General features: G+C 42.3%; 1 protein-coding gene across 1 annotated transcript; it reads right to left on the reverse strand.

The window, feature by feature from the left end:
- Nucleotides 1-3,161: 3,161 nt before the first annotated feature.
- Nucleotides 3,162-9,774, reverse strand: slitrk5b (SLIT and NTRK-like family, member 5b). The gene is made up of 2 exons (XM_037788809.1): nucleotides 9,416-9,774; nucleotides 3,162-8,995 (listed from the first exon to the last, which is right to left on the reverse strand). The coding sequence occupies exon 2, from the start codon at nucleotides 8,924-8,926 to the stop codon at nucleotides 6,335-6,337; it is 2,592 nt and encodes an 863-aa protein (XP_037644737.1). The 5' UTR covers nucleotides 8,927-8,995; nucleotides 9,416-9,774; the 3' UTR covers nucleotides 3,162-6,334.
- Between the last annotated feature and the right edge of the window lie 13,203 nt (nucleotides 9,775-22,977).

Here is a 22,977-nt window from a genome sequence, read left to right on the forward strand (position 1 = left end):
CAGGGCTGGTTTTTCATTGTGAGATGTGCGTCTCTCTCTCTCTCTACTGAATGAGGGAACACAAACAAGGCCCTTTCAGGTCACATCTTTTTCAAATCAGGAGGAGACACCGCTGTAGTGGATGCATTTGCTGCATTTAGAAATAAACCCGCCGTGAGACAAGAAACAGATTTAGTGTATCGACGTAAAAGCACATTTTACAACATATTCACAAATGTTGTCCATGGAGGCCTGTTTTGTTGGCACTATAAATTACAGGCTAGAAGCGTGCCAGTCTGTTATAGCGGTTATATTGACACTTCAGGCCAAGATACAGAGAAAGGACATGCCCTTGATGTGCTGAAGAGCCACGAGGAAAATGGGCTGATAAAAAGAGGGTTGATAACAGGCATGGACAGAGGTTAATGCAAGAGGAGCGACTCTGCAGGGCAGCGTACGAGCTGCACAGTGTGCTAGGGACTAAGGGAGGGACAGCATTATATTCAGAGTGGATCATCTTGAATTGGGGAATGTTATTAATTGTCTGGATGCTGGCAGGAGAATGATATTATGCATACAGCCAACAGTCTGACATTGTAATACAGAGCACTCAAGAGCTACGAAAGCCTCTTAGAAACATCAATTCACAACATTTTATTTCACCTTTTTTTTGCCAAAGCTTTTTTTTTTTCTTGATGTGAAATATCATTCTCATGTTTAGTGTAGAGCACCATAAATGGGAGGATGAAGAGGGATTTTGTCACTTTTCTCACGTTGGCAGTCATAAGCCTGGATAAGCCCTCATAAATATTAGTGTGCCTCTCTCACACATACTGTTTCCAGTTGTTGCAAATATACTGGCAAAGTTAGCACATCCCAAATCTAAATCTCTGGGGATTGTAAATACCGCTCTACTCCAGCAGCATGAAATATCTCTCCAAATCAATCTAAAACGACGGACCTTACCCTGACATATACAGGCACATCACTGGACACAGATAAATGTTATGTTCAAGATGTAATGCATCAATTAGGGCTGTCAATCGATTAAAATATTTAACCACGATTAATCGCATGATTGTCCAATAGTTAATCGCGATTAATCGCAAATTAATCGCACATGTCTTATATTGTCAAAAAGTACCTTAAAAGGGAGATTTGTCAAGTATTTAATACTCTTATCAGCATGGGAGAGGGCAAATATGCTTGTTTTATGCAAATGTATGTATATCTTTATATTGGAAATCAATTAACAACACAAAACGATGACAAATATTGTCCAGAAACCCTCACAGGTACTGCATTTAGCATATAAAAAATGCTCAAATCATAACATGGCAAACTCAAGCCCAAGAGGCAACAACAGCCGTCAGTGTGTCAGTGTGCTGACTTGACTATGACTTGCCCCAAAACTGCATGTGATTATCATAAAGTAGGCATGTCTGTAAAGGGGAGACTCGTGGGTATCCATAGAACCCATTTCCATTCACATATCTTGAGGTCAGAGGTCAAGGGACCCCTTTGAAAATGATTATGCCAAAATTTAGCATAAGTTTGGAGCGTTATTCTTATTTCTTCATGACAAGCTAGTATGACATGGTTGGTACCAATGGATTCCTTCGGTTTTCTAGTTTCATTTGATGCATCTTCACTCTAGCTTTAGAACTGAGCCTGCTACAACCTCTAAAAGATCGATTGTGTTAATGCATTAAAGACAATTGCAAAAGATTATCACGTTAACTTTGACAGCCCTAATTATAACCGAAGCCAGAGTGACGAATTTCTGAAACAAAAACGTTGCAAAGAGGAAAAGAGAGGATAAAGGTATTGCCACATTGGTTGGCTGAAGTCCTTGAGGCAAGCATGAATACACTCTGAGTCAATAATTTATGCGCCCAGACACACACACATTCAAACACACACAAAGTGAGAAAGAGAGAAAGGGAGCGTTGCTGCACAGAAGACTGAAAAAAGCTTCAGGGACAGACAGAAACACACAGTCTGAGACTAACAACTGGAAGACATGCATATGTTGCCAGATGTGAGGATTCTGCTCTTCGCTAGATGTGAGTCAGTGGTGTTTCTACTGCATTTGCTCTGCCCGATGTAAGCAGATAGTAAAGGTTTTTTCCCCTTTGGTGAATGCTTACAGTCATATGCTGTCTTCACACAGCCTGACACATCTCTTCAAGCTTACATAATGTAGATCTGCCCTAATTTCCCTCTCCCGAGCTGAATTGGGGTCCTCGAGCAGCTAAAGCAACGTAACACCATCAATCTGACGAACAGATTCACAAGGTGATGCACTGTTGTCTTAATAAAATGGACATTTTTTCAGACGCAGATTATGTGTTTGTCAGTCACGCTTAAATCCAATGCAAGGCAATGTATTCCATGCTGTCATATACAGTGTGTGCAATTTAAAAGGCATACAGTGATTTCATAAATGTCAAAGAGCTGAGTTACAAATTAGCTCAGCCTGTGTCAGTGTCATACCTCTTGCTCTGGAATTGTTTTTCTGTGTCAGGTAATTGGATGTTTCCATGGATACCGCGACATCTGCCAAGAATGTAGTTTCTCTGCAAGTGTCTGTGAGCATGCAGATGTGTTCGTATTGTTACAGTAAGGTCACGACGTATCCCTTATCCCAGCTTTACGCACATCACAGTTGACAAAACAAAATATGTCCTTTGTTGCTGCGAGACGCTGGAGAACAAACATCCTGAATTCAAAAGTATACAAGAAACTCACATTTGGTAAAAGTAAATTTTGTAACACCGCCCTAGGCCTGTTCTGCTTCTGCTGCTGCTGCTATTTGTGCAGCTGTTTGAACGCTTTAGGCGTCAATTAATCATTTCATTTATACATGAGAGAATTGATCATTTGAGTTGTTAGTCAAAATGTCTTTGGGTGAGTAAAACTAAGGCTCCAAACAGTACCAACTATGCCATCTCATTGTTGATTATGCAACCTTTTCCTTATTTCCCATTTGCCTAATTTGAAACCATGACAATTGCTTGATCTGAGCATTTGAATTGGATATTGTAATTTAGTACTCTTCTGAAAAAATGCCAATGGGGGTTTGGTGCAACATTTTCAAAGCGGTCCTCCCTGTGCACTATGACATTTACTTCACATGCCACGGTTTAGAGGGTGAAGGGAACACAGAAACAAGGGTATACCAAATGAATGCATATCTTTTATTCATCAGCTAACAACTAAAGAAACAGCACACTGTAGATATATTTACCCCACATATTCCTAGTTGCACTGTGTTTTTGCAGTAAGAGACCAGGTTTTTGCTTTTTCAGAGCCGATGCGCGTTCGCATGGAAATGCTGATGAAGTGTTCTATTTACAAATCAGAGGTTGACATAGAAAACCACCGTTTCATATGAGAACCAAAGAAAAGCAAACGTAAAAGTGGGAATAAGAGTAAGACACTAACTGGATCTCTTCTTCTTTGCAAATCAAACATTTGCACACATACACAGGACAGTCACATCTCAATTGAACATATTTTTGGATTATCAGTATTTGTAGTCTCACATGTGACAAATATTGGCATTTGGTCATTGATTACAAAAAGCAGAAAGAGCTAAACATATTACAAATGTTTGTTATATACAGTAAACACTGTGTTGCATTGCACAGTTGCCTTTGCAAGATTCATACAAATTGAAAGAAACATCATAACAAATAAAATGTTAAAAGTGTTGGATTCTTCCACCAAATGCACCAGCAAATGCTTTTTTGTGATGTGCTATTTTCTCATTGGTTGCATTAGTTTGCACAAAATTGACCACACATTTAAAAAAAGAACTACTATTTCGAGAACTGAAACGATTAACTAAATGTCGGCCACTGCTTACAATAAAAAAACATGTTGTGTGTATCTGTCTGTGCAGTGTTTTCACCACTAACTTCACAGCAATATATTGATAAAAAAAACCACCTACATGTAACAAAATACAAACCTGTGCAGGTTCATGCGGCATTGTGTCAATTTCTGATGAATTCCCAAAGAGCGGACACAGTTCAAGTGACAAAATAACCACAAAACGACTCTGAACATGTGAAAGGCAACAAACCAAGAAGACTGTATACATGATAAACAGCATGACTAATGCTGCAGTGTAATGCATGGTGACATGCAGACACAGTCCAGATACACCGTGTCCTCTAATTAGCTGAGTTAAGATGACAGGTCCAGTGCGTTAATACTGCATACATGGTGAATTTACTACTCTCAGGGAAAGCCAGATTTCTGGGCATTTACTACTATTGACCCAGAAATTGGTTCAACTGCATTATGACTGGATGATGTGCTTCTATTCCTTTAGAGCATTTTTATGCATAAAGACGACTCTATCCACTCAGGCATCCATTTGTTGTGCTTTTCAATCTAATAGCTCTCACAGACCTTTACACATTTGTTCCGCAAATTCGTTACACTCTCCATCAATACCCCCTTTTAAAGAGAGCGACTGCTATTGCAGTCAAATTGCCAGATTTCATGCGACCCCCGCACCAAAACAAACAATGCCAAATAATGAGACAGTGTTTTTCATTGTGATGCAACACACACACATACATATCCACCAAGTATTCCCCTAAAAACACATGTAATTAGAAATATATGAAGTTTTAGAAAAAACAAATTATCCAAAAAGTGGTACAAAAGTACCTTTGAATAGTCATGAGTGTTACATTTCAAATAAACATGTATGTGATATTATTAAATATCATGTTTATGAGTGTTGGTTGGTGACTGAGAGGATGAGCTATTGGCATTTTATACAGATTGTCTACTCTATATATCTATGCATAGTGCAAGATCTTTTAACATGTGGTACTTTTAATGTATACGCTTACCAAACCTACTTCTATGGCTATATGCACATGTGTTACCACCGTATTGTGCATTTTCAGAAAGTGACATCATTGTTAACCTGTAGAAGTCAATAGTGCATTTTTTTGTAAAAGAAAAAAAAGAGAAAAAAAACATTTGTTTGTATAAAAATATGCAGTCATTTAAAATATGTTTTATACTGTGTGGGCCTGAGGCCGACAGATGTGACACATTTTCAGCTGTATTTCAAACAGAAGTATATGGAGATACATTAGACTCTTATTGTATTGCAAATCTACTCAGATGTATTGCAACTGGAAGACAATTTTAAGTGTTTTCAGATATATAATAAAGAAAAAAGGTTGTAAAGGTACAATAAAACACAGGAATGTGCTTCAGTGTACTCCTCAGAATGTCAAACTTTGCATATATTATGAGCAGATTTTTTTTTGTGGATCTGATACAAATAAATAAAGACACTCATTACAATTCATCGATTTTCAACAAGTGCGTTTCTGTGCCAGAAAAACACATATTTGTGACCTTTGATATAGACCTTTAAAGCTCATTTTCTTTCAGTTACAATACATCTGAATACGGCTATAATCTTTTAGTTACGACATTTCTGAGTACAGTTACAATACATTAATATTTAACTTGATCCAACATGTGCAACATGTGTCCATAACCAACAAATGCAGTTGGTTTGGAGAGATTCTGAGGGAACACCACCGATTACATCTCCTCAGTATATTTTTAGCATACATTAATTATTCTCCCCCAAATCTGCAAACAAAGAGAGCAGAGATTTACTGGCGTCGTAATCCGTGATTTGAGTTATTACATTGGAATTTGTTTTATGATCTCATGCATTTAGTGTGATCATCCCAGAGCTGTGCATGCTGGAGGAAAAACTGCCTCCCTAATGTGACTCCATTTTCCACCGGAGCACAACTTAACAGGTGTGACTTTCACCTGCACGCAGGTCAAATTCATGGTTTACAGGTAAATTTACTTGCGGAATAAATCTGATTTAATCTCATGTGTGGGTTTCACCTTGAATCAGTTTGACAGAACCGCGAGCCATACATGTAACTGTAACAAAGACCCCGGTTTATTTTGGGCTAAGAACATATCATCTGCACGCTTCATTTACTCTCGGCTAATTTGAGAGTAGAAGCTCAGTCTCACATTGTTGTCAATGAAAAACAGCTCCAGGATGTGTTTTATGTAGGGATGAGTCATAAGAGCCCCCGAATTTCTGCTCGCTTGTTCATATTTACAAATTCAAACACAACTGTTAAAACACCACGGGGGTAAAGGGAGAAGTGATACTTCAAAATGAGTAGTGTTCCCCTTTATTACTCACTCCTGTGACACGATTCCCAAAAACGCATACTGTAGCTCACAATGCGTTTTACTAATAAAAGGTGATAAAATAGTGCTGCCTGTTTTTTTAATCTGATTCCTGATTAAAATGAATACATTGCATCAATGCAGTCTCTTAAAACTGTGTAAATGTCGTTCGTTTTTCAAGAACCTCAAGGTAATCGGGATCAATGTGAAGCTTTGCTTTCAGCTCCCAGTACTCGCTCCTGTTGGGCTCCACGTACACAGTACTTGGTGCCGCGCAATAGAGTATCGTCTGTTGTATTCTATCTGGGTGCATGTATTGATGCCTTGCATCGAAGTCTGAGGCGTGCTGACTCGACGAATGCGCCGCCGCGTGTCTGCATGGTAACGTATTGCTGTAGCGTGTGTGCTTGTCAGGCTCCAGCACGTCTCTGTAGTAACACTGATCGTCTTGGTGAGGGGTGGAGGGCTTGTTAAGAGGCTCTGGAGTGGTGGCACTATATTCCGAGCTTATTACATTACTGGCTGCCTCTTCATCAAAGCCGCTCAACTCATCAAAGTTTCTAAATCCGTCGGCTGATTTGCCGTCCGTCGGGGTTTGGGCCGTAGTTCTGCATGTGGGTTCTGCGGGAGGTGGGATGTACTCGTATACGTGTCCGGCGGACGTTCTGACTTTGGGAATGGATCCCTTTTTGTAAAGGCCGTACTCAATGTTGAGAGAGCTGATGCAAGCGTTCATGTGGTTGTTGTGCTCGTTTTCACTCTTTTGACGTCTCTTTTTCATGACCACGAACAATCCCGCAGCCACAAACACGGACACGATGAACATGAGGAGGAGGGCGAGGATCATCACGGATAAAGGGATGGCGCTGTATTGTGTGTCAGAGTCCAAGGATGTTTCTATGGTGATGGTGCTGCCAGGGAAAGACTCTTCAGAGGGGGGGATCATTGAGGCAAGTGTCTCAGAGTTATTAGGGCAGAAATTAGCCGTCTTAATGTATCTCATATCCTCCCCGGCGAGCCTCTTGGGCGAACCACAGATGACATTGTTTACCACCGTGCCCGTGCTGAGCTGCTCCAGCCACGTCTTCAACTCCAGTATGCTACAGGAGCAGTCCCAGGGGTTCTCAAACAAATCGACTTGCACCAGCACCGTGAGCTGATCCAGCACGCCGCTGACCGGCAGATATCGCAGGTGGTTGCTGCGGAGATTCAGCCTGGCTAACGTTAGGCCAGTTAACGTTCCTACTGGTAAAGTTTTCAAGAGGTTGTTGTTCAGAAAAAGAAGCTGAAGTTTGGGTACGTGCCGAAAGGTGTCAGAAGCAACCTCTTTGATGACGTTGTACTCTAAATATAAGAACTGTAGAGTCTCCAGTCCGTAAAACATGTCAACTGTAAGGTGGTCAATCAGATTCCCGTTAAGATACAGTCTTCTTAGATGTGTCAAATCGCCAAAAGCTCTGTCTTGTATGCGAGATACTCGATTGTTACCGAGATGAAGCAAATCTAATCCATTCGCCTCGATGAAATCTGATCGACGCACCACAGGGATATAATTCCCCGTTAGATACATCTTTTTGGGATTGTAAGGTTTGGGATGTAAGTCAGAGATATGCTCGATCTTTCGCTCCTGGCAGTTCACATTCAGGCCGAGGTCTGAAATTTGAAGGTTGCAGGTGCAGGCAGTTGGGCAATCTAAAGGCACGGGGGATTTGGTTTGATATGAAATAATTTGCCCGTAGTTTTGTGGTTTATTGGATGGGACGCGAGCAGTGGGTCTTGATTTTAATTTGCCCGACTGGCGAGGTCCCTTGGTGGGTCTCGATGAGGATCGTGCAATCCCAGATGAGGTGAAGGAGCCTGTGACTAGAGCTGGCGTGGACCTATAGTATGCATCGGTGCTCAAATGTGGCAGGGGTGGCATCTCGTATTCAGCGATGGCTCTCCTCGGGCACAACTCCTGTTTTGAAACCTCATCAAGATCTCTCCCGTGGAGCCGGAAAGGGAACTCGCAAACAACGTCGCCGACCAGAGCTGTGTACGATATGCTCTCGAGCCACGTTTTGAGAGCAATCAGCTCGCACGAACAGTTCCACGGGTTCTCCTCCAGCTGCAGCTCCACAACGCTGTTCATGTGCTCCAGCAGACCTGAGTAGGGGAGCACTTTGAGCTGATTCCCCCTCAAGTCCAAATGAGTCAACGGTACATACTGGAAAATGTTCACGGGCAGAGCGGATATTAAGTTGTCATTTAGAATCAGGACCTCCAGATGTCGAAGGCGGCTCAAGGCATTTGGCGCCACATGAGTGATGGAATTATAATCAATTTGTAGATACTCCAGACTTTCAAGGCCAAAGAAAAAGCCTTCCTTCAAGGCGTCAATTTTGTTATTGTTGAGATGCAATCGTTTTAATCCCTGAAGTCCATTAAAAGCTCCTGCTTCAACCTCGGATATGTCATTATTCCCCAGATGTAATATTGTAAGTCCTTTGTACTCGGCGAAATCATTGGCGGACAGCTTTCTCAAAAGGTTCCCTGTGAGCAGCAGATGATACTGGGAGAAGTACACAGGGCTCATGTCCGAGACACTCACAACTCCTCTGTTTTCACAGCTCACTGTGAGTATTCCCTCTCTCTCCTCGCAGGCACACAGTCTTTGACATATTTCTCCATAGCTGCCAAGCATCTCAACGGTGCACACCGACGTGGCGCTTAGCAAAACATATGAAATCCAAAGATGCATTTTTTCCTGCACAAAAAATGACGACGGCCCCCGAAGCTCAGTCCCCTGCTAAGGTATCCTCAATGTCATCTAGAAATAAAAGACATACATGGTGATGTGAAAACAGGCAGACTGCAATGAAAGCAACTTCCACACACGCACACACACACGCGCACACACACACACAAGCAGCATGTGTCAAAGGTTCATTTGCTGTTACCCAGGGGTAACTTTCTATCTGTGTGGCTGACTGCTGATTTTAAAAATGGCTCAAACAAAAGCAGGACAGAAAGCAACTCCTTCAAGCTATATGGATAATAACAAAAAAAAGCAAGGTCAAAGGAAGACAGGAGAACAAAACAATGAGTCTGTGAGGAGGCAGCCTCGTCTCGTTCTGCTTGTTAAGACATCACAAATGCAATTCAAAAGATGTGTAAATTAAAAAGGTTTAGCTGAGATTCTGCATCAGACACAAGACATGCCAGCATAAGTCCTGGTTGAAATACGTACCTCTCGCACATTGATGAAGATGTAGCTCTCGTTGGGTTTTTATTTCTTTATTTTTAATCCGTCAAAAAGGAAAAGGAGGAGACGGGATCTAGTCAGAGGGAGGAGGACGTTGGTCGCCTCTGATGCACCGAGGAGGAGGAGAGAAACGCTGATCAACCATATCTGCCAAATGCGCCTCTTTTACCACGCTGAGAGCCAAAGAGAGCCGCTGAGAGCCGGAGGAGACGCAGCTACATGCTGCTAACAAAGTTGCTTATTCGCCCTCTCTCTCCTCTCCTCTCCCTCTCTCTCTCTTCTCTCTTCTGTCTCTCTCCCCTCCCTCTCTCTCTCTCCCTCTCTCCCTCTCTCTCTCTCTCTCTCTTCTCTCTCCTCTCCTCTCCCTCTCTCTCTCCTCTCCTCTCCCTCTCTCTCTCTCTCTCTTCTCCCTCTCTCTCTCCTCTCCTCTCTCCTCTCCTCTCCCTCTCTCCCTCTCTCTCTCTCTCTCTCTTCTCTCTCCTCTCCTCTCCCTCTCTCTCTCTCTCTCTTCTCCCTCTCTCTCTCCCTCTCTCCTCTCCTCTCTCTCCCTCTCCCTCTCTCTCTCTCTTTCATCCTCTCTCTCCTCTCTCTCTCTCTCCTTCCCTCCCTCTCTCTCTCTCTCCTCTCCTCTCCCTCTCTCTCCCTCTCTTCCTCTCATCCCTCTCCTCTCTGTCTCTGTCTCTCTCTTCTCTCTTCTGTCTCTCTCTCTCCCTCTCTCTCCCCCTCTCTCTCCCTCTCTTCCTCTCATCCCTCTCTCTCTCCTCTCTGTCTCTGTCTCTCTCTCTCTCTCTCTTCTCTCTTCTGTCTCTCTCCCCTCCCTCTCTCTCTCTCCCTCTCTCCCTCTCTCTCTCTCTCTCTCTTCTCTCTCCTTCCCTCCCTCTCTCTCTCTCTCTCTCTCCTCTCCCTCTCTCTCTCCTCTCTCCTCCCTCTCTCCCTCTCTCCCCCTCTCTCCCTTCTCTGTCTCTCTCTCTCTCCTCTCCTCTCTCTCTCTCCCTCTCTCCCTCTCTCTCTCTCTCTCTCTCTCTCTCTCCTCTCCTCTCTCCTCTCCTCTCCTCCACTCGCTCTATCTATCTATATCTTTTCTCTCTCCTCTCCTCACCCTCTCTCTCCCCCCCTCGTCTCCCTCTCTCTCTCCCTCTCTCCTCTCCTCTCTCTCTCTCTCCCTCTCTCTCTCTCTTTCATCCTCTCTCTCCTCTCTCTCTCTCTCCTTCCCTCCCTCTCTCTCTCTCTCCTCTCCTCTCCCTCTCTCTCCCTCTCTTCCTCTCATCCCTCTCCTCTCTGTCTCTGTCTCTCTCTTCTCTCTTCTGTCTCTCTCTCTCCCTCTCTCTCCCCCTCTCTCTCCCTCTCTTCCTCTCATCCCTCTCTCTCTCCTCTCTGTCTCTGTCTCTCTCTCTCTCTCTCTTCTCTCTTCTGTCTCTCTCCCCTCCCTCTCTCTCTCTCCCTCTCTCCCTCTCTCTCTCTCTCTCTCTTCTCTCTCCTTCCCTCCCTCTCTCTCTCTCTCTCTCTCCTCTCCCTCTCTCTCTCCTCTCTCCTCCCTCTCTCCCTCTCTCCCCCTCTCTCCCTTCTCTGTCTCTCTCTCTCTCCTCTCCTCTCTCTCTCTCCCTCTCTCCCTCTCTCCTCTCTGTCTCTGTCTTTCTCTCTCTCTCTCTCTCTCCTCTCTCTCCTCTCCTCTCTCTCTCTCCCTTCTCTCTCCCTCTCTCTGTCTCTCTCTCTCTCCTTCTCTCCCTCTCTCTGTCTCTCTCCTCTCTGTCTCTGTCTCTCTCTCTCTCTCTCTCTCTCCTCTCTCTCCTCTCCTCTCTCTCTCTCCCTTCTCTCTCCCTCTCTCTGTCTCTCTCTCTCTCCTTCTCTCCCTCTCTCTCTCTCCCTCGCATCCCTCTCTCCTCTCTCTCTCCCTCTCTCTCCCTCTCTCCTCTCTCTCTCCCTCTCTCCTCTCTCTCTCCCCCTCTCCCCCTCTCTCCCTCTCTCCTCTCTCTCTCCGTGGACGTTTACGCACGCGCGCAAGCAGCGCACGCTCGCTCGGTGGTCGGGAGGATGTCAAGTCATTTCATGCACAAAGAAATCAGCTCACTGGAGCAGCGAGATACATCCGCCAAAAAGATGTTGACCTACCTACAGAAAACACGTCCCAACAATAAAAAGAAAAACAAATTAAATAAAATCAATAATTCAAACAGTTACTTGTGTTATTCATCCTGAAAACGTTTTTAATAATCTGTCAAATGTTAGGTATAGCTATATGGAGCAAGACATTGGTCTTTATTTACAGGATTGATAAAGGCCTAACATCTTTCCAGAGCAGCTGGCTAGCTGTTATTTTTGGATATCCCACCACAGTCACAGGGCATGAGGTGCCCTGCAGGTGCCCGTGTACCACTTCTGCCAGCCAGAGGTCAGAGGTTGTTAAACCTGCTGTATGCAGTATATGTTTGGCATCTTTGGGCAAAAAAACGCCATAATAACCTTTCAGTGTGTGCTCCGGCTGGTGGGCGGTGCTCGGTATTTCCTCAACAGATCTCAACATGGCTGCCGGGGTCACAAACTTTCTCATTTTACAGCTAAACCGTACACTACAAGATGTTTCTGAAAACATTTAAGGCGAGAAATAGACATTACAGTAATAGAATATTGATTCATATTTGATCAGCGCTGCCTAGTTTATTTATTTATTTATTTTATTTTTTATTTAGTGAAGCATGACAAAACAGTGGAAATTTGACAAGACAAACAGAAACAAACAAAAGAGACAAATAAATAAATAAAATACATCGGGTGTCATGACAAAATGAACAAAACGAACAAAATGAGACAAATAAATAGTTGATGTTGGTGGAGGGAGGGTGGCGTTATTGACAGTGCAGGGCAGTCTGTTGTGTAAGGTTCTAGTGTGTGTGTGTGTACAGTTGTGTGCGTTTGTATGTATGCAGTGTGGGGGGTGTAGGGTGTTTGTTTGTTTGTTTGTATTTAAAGAGGAGAAAGAAAAGGGCGGGAAAGAGAGAGAGGGGGTGGGGTGGGGGGTTGAGTATTTTTCGTGGCAGGGGTGGCTTATAATATCCCGTGGTCCGACAATGTTATGTTATCATATTTTGTCTTTATATATTGGTCTTTTATTTTAACGTTATATTAGCGCTGCCTAGTTTAACCGTTCGATCGGAGTTCGCGAGTGATTGACAGCTGCTCAGTGACGGCAGACTCCAGCTCGGCTCTGATTGTTTTTTTCCTCCGGTCTGTGAAATCTTGCAGATGCCATCAGGAGCACCAGAGGACACAGAGGCACATGTTTTTTTTCAGATTACCTGTCTCATGCACCACTGTCAGGATATAGTGACCGTGATCATATTTGCTCCATTTCTACCCACTGCAGCTTTAATGGTTTATGGTTCAGTCAGAATATTTTATAAAAAAAAAATCCAGGTATAAGCAAACGCTTGAATGAACTGTCACACGGATCCCATTTCAGCCCAAAAGCTGCACTAAAGTGCTTATATGGTGTGTGCATAGCAGCCTTAATAATCATGTCATCCACTGCCTAATGCATGCATACACACTACAGGTTTTTCCTTGGTAGGATGTTGTGTATTGATCACACCTCCCCTGTGCCAGCAGAAAGCTTGACAAATTAGGAGTAATAGCCCACTCTTGAAATGGTGCAATATTTGCCTGTTGATTTATTAAAATTAAATAGTAAACTATGAGTCACACAGAGTTTGTTTTCACCTGGCATCTGGCACCAGTTCTCGCAGCGGTGTAATTAGAGTGAATTATTCAACGTCTGAACTGGTGGCACATGTTGCATAAGAAATGTCGCTGTCAGTTTAGTGATAGAGCAAAAGGTAGCTAAAGAAAAAGACCTGTCGTGCCCGTGTCAACCTGACGCCGAAGCACTCATGTGGAAGCTTGTCAAGTATCGCGTTGCGTATCGCCCGTGTCCTCGTGGAGCTGTATCCATCATCCTTCCTGCTTGGCTCTCTCACTCACATGGGAGGAGAGCAGGCACATCAGGGACACTGCCTGTGGCTCATGTTAAAGAGTATGAAGGCTGCATTCAGCCTGCGTGCAATTCATTTGTGCTTCTGTTTTCCTCCCTGCCTTCAGAGGTTTGCGCTGCATATTGGGCTAGGCCCTCGGCATTAGCTAAACCCCATCATTATACCACTATTTCTGCATAAATTAGCATTTATGTTTGTTGCAAATATGATAAGCAAATTGTGCAGCTGGCACAAAATAGCTGTCATCACAATCATCTGAATGAGAGAAATCAGGTTTATTTTTTGAATATGAATGTTTTGTTGTGTGAATTTTGGTGTCCTTGCATTTTGTTTATGTTCACACACGTGTTTGTATCTCTCTGCAGTACAGTATGGTAATTCATGTTCATCCATGGTCACAATGTGCAGAGGGAACATGAGGCACACACGGGCGATGCATGATACAAGTCTTCCACGACACTGAACATAATCTTCACCAACTGGGAGCATGAAGAAGGCCACTCTTCACACACACACACGAGCACACTAAAGAAATCAGCATAACAAATGACTGGAAGAGAATGACAATGACTAACAATAATGTGCTCCAAGGTCAGAAATACACAAATGGAGTTGGAGCTGTGCCACAGAGGATGATGGGTAGTGCTCCTGATATATGTTCCTTACAGATGGCGCGTCGCACTTTGTCATCGTGTGTCCAGCTGGAGCATACGAGAACACTCGGCATCCCAGTCAACTTCCCTGCTATTGTCTGGCGGGATTGCATTACTGTCAGGGCTCTCACAAGCCTGCGTCGCATCAGAAGTGATGTTACACAGCAAACAAGTAGACAACACTGAGCTTTTTTAAGATTATTGTGTCAACACATTATGCACAGAGTTTTTTTTCTGGTACTGCAATAGTATTATCCACAGAGAAAACTCTACAGCTTTTGGCCCCTATGAATATAAGTAGTCTAAACACTAAACAAAAAGTGAAGAAAACATTATAAAGTGCCCTCTAGGGTGCCCTTTTAGTGGAGAAAACGTGATAAGGGGCCTTGGTTGCCCTTCCAGTGGAAAAAATGAGATGAAGAGCCCACTAGGGTGCCCTTCCAGTGGAGAAATTGTGACAAAGTGCCCTCTATGGTGCCCTTTCAGTGGAGAAAACATTAGAAAGTGCCCTCTAGGGTGCCCTTCCAGTGGAGAAAACGTTATAAAGTGCCTTCTATGGTGCCCTTTCAGTGGAGAAAACATTATAAAGTGCCCTCTAGGGTGCCCTTCCAGTGGAGAAAACGTTATAAAGTGCCCTCTATGGTGCCCTTTCAGTGGAGAAAACATTATAAAGTGCCCTCTAGGGTGCCCTTCCAGTGGAGAAAACGTTATAAAGTGCCCTCTATGGTGCCCTTTCAGTGGAGAAAACATTATAAAGTGCCCTCTAGGGTGCCCTTCCAGTGGAGAAAACATTATAAAGTGCCCTCTATGGTGCCCTTTCAGTGGAGAAAACATTAGAAAGTGCCCTCTAGGGTGCCCTTCCAGTGGAGAAAACGTTGTAAAGTGCCCTCCAGGGTGCCCTTCCAGTGGAGAAAACGTTATAAAGTGCCCTCTATGGTGCCCTTTCAGTGGAGAAAACATTATAAAGTGCCCTCCAGGGTGCCCTTCCAGTGGAGAAAACGTTATAAAGTGCCCTCTATGGTGCCCTTTCAGTGGAGAAAACATTATAAAGTGCCCTCTAGGGTGCCCTTCTAGTGGAGAAAATGTTATAAAGTGCCCTCTATGGTGCCCTTTCAGTGGAGAAAACATTACAAAGTGCCCTCTAGGGTGCCCTTCCAGTGGAGAAAACATTATAAAGTGCCCTCTAGGGTGTCGTTCTAGTGGAGAAAATGTGATAAAGTGCCCTCTAGGGTGCCCTTCTAGTGGAGAAAACATGATAAGGTGCCCTCTAGGGTGCTCTTTCAGTGGAGAAAGCGTGATGAAAAATTTTAAAAACACATGCTAGAAAACTTTCTGTGTGCTGGTGCCACACCGTGTGCAGCGGTGCCCTTTTTAATTTTTTCGCCCCTGCCCCTCAGATAGGCTGAGTCCGCCACTGGGTCTAAATATAAATTTATGTAATATGGAAAAAGAAAGAAAATACAATTTGAGTCACTATTCCCTGTACTTGCAATTAAAACTGTATTTGCCCGCCTGTGTAGGAGTCTGGTACTGAAACAACCTGTGCCCACAAATACAGTGAGGCGCTGCAAGGGGAGGACATTGCTCACTGACACACCGCATAATGCGTAACCTTTGAAAACACCGTGTCCATCAGGGAGGTGCAGTGTTTTTCCAACAAGTCCCGGGTCCCCCCCTGAACTGAAGCCTCTATACTGAATGACAGAATGAGGTCTTTTATGCCAAGGACAAAAAAGAACCGAGGTGGCTATACAGAACAAAAAAAAAGCAGGAGAGGAAGATCAGTGAGGGCAGAAGCAGTTACAGGAGGAAGACTGAGGACAGACCGCGGCAGAAGGATGTGAGCGAGTTTGTAGGAGCATGAAAAACATCTTTGGTTACAAGAAATCTAACAGCAGGCCATCTGAGAACATGCCTCCCAGAGTATCTCTGGTCTCCCTCGAGGAGGTGGGGGGAGAAAAAGATGATGGCCACATTATCAGCCATCATGGACTACACTTCTCACCCCCCGCATGGAGCCTAAAGTGCCCAGGGCAGCTATACTTCTCTGGCAGGCAGCTCCATAAATAAAAGGCACACTACAACATGGTTTTCATCTCTGCTGCTGCCACAAGGCTCCACAGTCTCCACTATTCTCAGCAGACCATAAAAAGACACTATGAACCATAGCGTTTTTTGAACTATTAATACAGTATTATTATCATCATCCGGCACTATCTGGTCAAACATATGTGCTGCTTTGACACATTGTTCTCATTCAAATGCACATTTTCATTCAAATTCTACTGATATGAACCCTTTTTCATGTTTACTTCAGTGCACTCTCATTCATCTTTAATTGTTTTTTACACACTGTATGTAACACTGTGGGATAGTACGGCTTTATGTTGTGCATCTAATGTAGACATGACACAAAAATGCTTGAAATTACATTTTGTTGTCTTGTTTCCTATAACCAGGATGGCTGCTCTTTTTCCTCGTATTGGGGCTTCCTCATCTTTTAAGCTATACCATTCAGCTTCCCACTTCACCCACCAAACTGCACACTCTTACCTCAACTGTCACACCACTGCATCCTGGCTCTCCTCGACCTCAAACACATCCCCTAACACCACAATCTTTTGTAGAGAATGGACATTGAACCAGCGGCGTAGGCAGAAATCACAGTGTGGGAGGGCACAGAGAAAATCAGTTGGGCCTAGCCCATTCAAGACCAAACAAATAGGTTCTGAAAAGCATATGTAAACCAAAATAAGACATTACAACTATACTTGCCTGATCATACAAGGCTTATACATCAACATCATCAGAGGTCATGTTACAGGCACCTCACATGTATACATGCATACTGTATATCCATTAACGTTGTGTATATAGGGCAACCTGTTACATTAATCATTCACTATTTATTCCAGCAAATTTGCACTCTGCATCACTACTGCATTATTGTTTACAATTTACAGAAACAGCCTGACACATTATATGTTGTTCCTTGATGCATTCTGTTTACATATAGTCTATATTTATCTTTACTCTTGCTCGCAGCTTTGTTGACCTTGTTTTTAGCTGCATTTCTATTCTATTTCCTTATGTACATTGAGAGAAAAAAATAACTAGAGTCTAATTCCTGGTATAGCCTCTATGTATGTGTAGGCTTACTCATATACCTGGTCAATCAAGCTGATTCTGATCTAACAAGACACACATTAACAGCATGACACAGCCTGGCACAGCGGCCACATATACACACACACACAGCTGACAGCAACATCAGCATAAAATCCATATAAAAATACACTTTAACATAGCCTGGCCCGGCAGCCACATATTCACACAGCATCATGAATCAAGCATATAGATAGAGCACCAGCATTAACGTTTAAAAATATACTTTAACAATCATATTCACACACACAGCTGGCAGCAACATCAGCATTACATCCATATACCAGACAAACAATAATATTGAAACATGCCACTATAGTCCAACATTGTAAATGATCTTACTTTTGATGATGACAACAGGAGAGAAAGGGGCTTGGTGTTGAACACTGAAATTAGTCTCTTTCAAAGGAGAGCTGCAGGGACACAGCGTTCAGTCTGATATGATGCACTGATGCCAGAAAAGAGTGTTTCACCAGCAGGCCTACAGCTTGTTATGGGTTAGGGTGACGTGGGGCCATGTAATGTCATTATTGGGCTACTCTGGACTAGTTGAGGCGAAACATAGAGCTCTTTTGATTGAGAATAAAGGCTGAACTTCTTCCTCCTGCTCTTCAGGCTTCTGTTACTCAATGCACAGGTGTTTTAGTTTAAAGAGTGACCGTGTTATCTGGTGACCTTCAGCCGAATGCATCCGTGAGCTAAGAGTAACTTGTATGTAACTGGTTGACTTAGATAATAAACACAGAGGAGTATATTTTTTTTTACAGGTGATAAAGTCAAATTCAAGGCTTTCTGTTGGTGTTTTCAAACAGCTGTTTTCACTATGAGCAATCAGAGGAGAGAAACCTGCTGAGTGAAAGAGGAGGGGTTTGTTCGCAATCTGCCATTCGCTAAATGTGCTGCCACTCAAAACATTTGACCAATCAGGTAGCCTAGAAACAAGAAGCAAAGTTGTTTTATGGTCGTAGTCAGATAATTGAAACAGAGCTGACTGCCATTCACTGGATGATACAGCAAAACAGGAAGCCTTCTGATTGGGTGATCCTGAATGTGGGTGGACCCCTTGGTGAAATTCAGAAGATTATACATCACAATGGTTTTAAGACAAAAATTAAGATTTTTTATTTGAATAAATAACTGTATTTATTGTAATATAAGTAAAAGATTGGTCCATGATATTGTTGGTTTAAAAGTATTTAGTCAGTTTCACTACAATTTACACTTTTATTAAAAAATAAGTGTGGCCGGGCAGATGATAAAGTGTGAGAAAGAGAGTTACGAGAGTGAAATGTGAAATTATTTTCTTCATTTATATGTTCATTTGTATTCTTAATACAGAAAATGTGGGGCGCCCACTGGCATTATTATTATTATTATTATTATTATTATATTTTTTAATATATTTTTTTAGGGGGCGACCTGTGGCCCCCAGAAGGTGGCGCCCTATAGGCGACCGCCTATCAAGTAGGGTGGAAAGAGGAGATGTCACGCGTCATCAATACATCTTTGGGGTGCAACACATTCGCAGTCAAATCTGGTCTGCACTGGCCGAAATTGAGCCAATCGCAACGCACAACCGCAGCTCCAGTTACACTGCCCATGTGTTATACCCCATAACCCAAGAGCCGTGTCCCAGCCTCTTTCAATATGGCCTATGCCTTAAGCCGGCCTGGGCCCACCCACAACTACGCGGCTGCATTAAACTGGCCATGTGGGCTTGTTCCATTTGACCCTTAGAGGACTTCTTTTTTTTTTTTTATATTTGCTATTTTCCCAAATCCTATTACATCCTCAGTCACCTGAAGGGGGATGGTCTCTCTTTGAATTAGTGCTCCTGTGGTCTGTTATATTATTCTTTCCAAAGTCCCAGATTTGTGTTTGTTTCCTCGTCCTTGAAGAGGTTGTTGCTGTTGTGATCCTATAAAACCCATTGACATATACAGTATTGATGTAGTATTACAAATAAACGTCATGACAATGGACAAGTGCAACTTGATTGAATTTCTTGTTCACCTTAGCACCATTTTGATATATTTCTATATATGGTATAACACATTCTTATTACATACATATTTAGATATATGTTTTAGGTATATATTATTTTTATGACCTGTAATATTTCTCTTTTTCACTAGACTGCCCTGCTGCTGTGACACTTTAATGCTCCCTTGTGAGATCTATAAAGTTTTTCTTATTTCATAGCAGCCATAATTTCACAGACTCAAGATCATAACATTTTTATATCAAGAGCCCATCAATAGACACTCATCCAACTGTGGATGCCCTTTCACGCTTTAGAGGAAGCTTTGTGTTATTCTGGCTGTTTATAATGTGGGTGGAAATGCTGTATTTGAAGTCTTTCATTCTTCTCCAGCTAATAATAACCTGCAGTTCTCCCACATCTTGTCTGAGTCCTCTTGGAAATGTTTCAAAGACCGCTGGTGGTCCGTGAACCACGGTGTGGGCACCGCTGCTCAAAACAAGAAGCTGAATCAGAGCTTTTGTTTTTATGTCAGCTGCCATGGCACCACCTGTTGGTCAAATGTAAGAAATACAAAAGGAGAAGGGGAGATAGAAGACAAAGTGAGGATTGTAACTGAGAGTAACTGGTGGTTAATGACGATAGCATTCAGATGTGTCTTTATGTGTGAGCAGCACAAAGCCGGGAGACACATGAATATAAAACATCATGACATCATATATTTTTTTTCAAAATCACTAAATTCAAATGACGGATTTGTCTATATTATAGCTGATCCATATAAATTTAGATGACAAGGACATGACACTTTGCAATGATTGATAGTTGGTTGTAGGGATGCACCAATCCGGCCTTTTCAGTCCCGATACTGATAGCGATACCTGAGCTTAGGGTATCGGCTGATACCGAGTACCGATCCGATACTAGTGTTTAATTAATAAGCTGTATGCCTCACTGTATGGAAGTGACTGGGATCATTCTTTTATTTGTAAGGAAACATCAGGCTTGACTTAAACATTGCTTTTCTTAACTTTGTAATAGAAAATGTGACCAATAAATACATAGATATAAATTCATGTAATTGTTATTTATTATTAAAATAATAAATTGTACACCAGCGACTTGGTAAAAAATCTTCAAAATTAGCAAGAATTGCAATTCAAATGAAAACCGTTTTAATACAGCAACAAATTGATCAAAACTTAAACAGTATATAATGTATATAGTCTATAAACATAACATTTTATTGAATAGATTGGCCCTATTGTCACTGATACCCGATTCAGCTATTTGAATCAGTATCGGCCCGATATCCGATCCGGTATCGGTATGGGTGCATCCCTAGTTGGTTGGAAAGAGAATAACGACAAGAAAGCGACATTTTAAATCATCATTGTTCTTCACAGGTCAGGTCAAATGAAATGGCACTCATAAGAAAAAAAAATATTACTTTTAACTGGTTTGTTAACAGTTGAGAGGTGTGACCTAAAGAATACAAGGGAGCTGCCTGTTGAAGAGGTGAGTAGTGGTCAACAAGTAGCAGGAAACAATTATTACCAACAGTCACGGTGAAGATGGATTAATGTGGTATTTTTGAGTTTGACTGTTTCGTTCTATAAGAAGTAACTGGAGTGAAATTGATTGCAGTTACTTCCATTTGCTTCAATTTGATCTCTGACATGAAGACAAGCGTGCTTCACTCCAACAGCTGCAAGTTACTAATGACTCAGAAGAACATTTTAGTTAAACATAGAATGTATATTAATAGAAAACACACACATATATCAAATGACTGGTCTGTTGTTGTTGTTTCTTTGCATCTTTTTCATCTTTTCATTGTATTTTTTTATTTCATTCTTATTCTTTTACCATTTCCTCACCCTCACTTTTACTCTAGTTAGAATTATGATGGTTGTGATTGTTGTTATTATTATGATTGGGCGATTATCTTTCAGTTAACCTGAGCCAAACCAAGCAATCTACAAAAATGATATGTAATTGTACCTCAAACCTCAAGGTGTCACTGCTGACTTAGGAAAGAATTTTGTTTATCTTACCGTCAGTGCTCCTTCCTTTGTTATTCCTTTCCATCACTAGGATGAGGATATTGTGACATTTAAGGATTCACAGCTAGAATAAATATTCAACTAATATGGACTGAGTATGTCAAACAAAAACTCACAAATGGACCAACTTCAAAAACATGTGATTAGACGCTATATGCAAATCTTGATGCTCTGATATACAGCTTAGGGTGACAGTTTGTGTTTGGCCTGACTGTTAAACAGCAACACATCGTAGGTTATTTTTAGAGGGCATTTTCTTGTCATATTTTTCATCATTTCATCATCAATTTTTGTCATATACTAACAACACAGCTCGGGGGGAAATAATCTCTCTTAATTTGATAATAAATTCTGTGCATTTCATTTCATTCTGTCTTTTGAAGTAAAACAGCACCAAGTATATTTGGTTGTGCAGATAAACACACAAAACACATTAATTCGAGTTTAAAGGTCATTTCATTCGGCCCGAATGTAATGATTGGACGGGATACCTGCCTGCCTGCTCACACTCTGCCCGTGCACTCATTGGGCGTCACTGGAGCCTTCCACAAGCTGCTGGCTTGACAGCTGTGAGTACTAACAATAGGCATGTTCGTTGTTCATTATTATATGTTTACGTTTATATTGATAATTTTGTCGGAGTGGCTTTGGATGGATGCCGACTTGACGACTTTCTCGCTAGATTTGGGGACTTTTGTAGCTAGTGCTGCTATCTACTTTCATTGGAGAAGAGTTGCCAACACTGGGCTGGGTGTAGCGACCACTATCAATCAAAATGCTGTTATGAGGCTAAGTAGACCCTTAACTGTGACTCGTTCAATGAAATCCATGCTTAAGTCCAGATGCGTTTATGCTGTGACGGTCAACAGAAAATATCGGAGCCTTATTCACCCTCTTTGTCTCAATCCCGCCTCCCAACAGAACAGTACAGAACAGGTAAATAAAGTGAAACCACACCCTGTGCCAATTACCGGAAGTGACAGTAACCAAAAAGAACGTGTGCAGCCTAAACAAATAATAATAATAATAGTAATAATCAACATAGGCTAAATACACATTTTGGCTCCTACACTGGGTTTTTCAGTTGGATTTTTTTTTTTTAAATCTAGCATACTCTTGCCTGTTTTTCAACATTACCAACCCTAGCTTTAAGTATTTTAGAAACACTATGACATGAAGTTTGAAATAATGTCGCCTCTCGTGACAAATAATGACAAATAAAGTCACCACTCGAAAATGCCGCCGGTTGTGAAAACCAGAGGGCCGTCTGAAAGCACATCAGCTATCTTCACAGTTACCGCTCAGGGCTGATGGGAGCAAGATAAAGTCTTGACATATTCACTAAGGTCAATTGCTGTGTGGTGTCTGTACCCAGATACCATGAGGGCTTCCCACTACCTCCTTAATTAAATACTACATCCACTGTATCTCCATTTCAACTGCTGACAAGACTCTCCTGCAAACTGAAGACATCTTTTCTTTGGCTGACAGATCAAATGCTAATAAATAAACAAACTAGCCACAATCACCATGCAAGTCTAGAATGAACTACTTTTGCCGAAGCTCTCTGAAGATTGCAAAAAAACCACACTGCTAATCTGATGCAGAAAGATCTCTGCGATCTTTGACTCCGATGACTAAGAGCCGCCAGAGGTAATTACTTTGGTCAGAGAGGTCGTCGTGGAACATAATGGAA

The sequence above is a fragment of the Sebastes umbrosus genome, chromosome 13, assembly GCF_015220745.1.
Source record: "Sebastes umbrosus isolate fSebUmb1 chromosome 13, fSebUmb1.pri, whole genome shotgun sequence".
NCBI classification, from domain to species: domain Eukaryota; kingdom Metazoa; phylum Chordata; class Actinopteri; order Perciformes; family Sebastidae; genus Sebastes; species Sebastes umbrosus.

Excerpts from the sequence above, each read along its gene's own strand:
- slitrk5b (XM_037788809.1), bottom strand. The coding sequence starts at position 8,926 with ATGCATCTTTGGATTTCATATGTTTTGCTAAGCGCCACGTCGGTGTGC.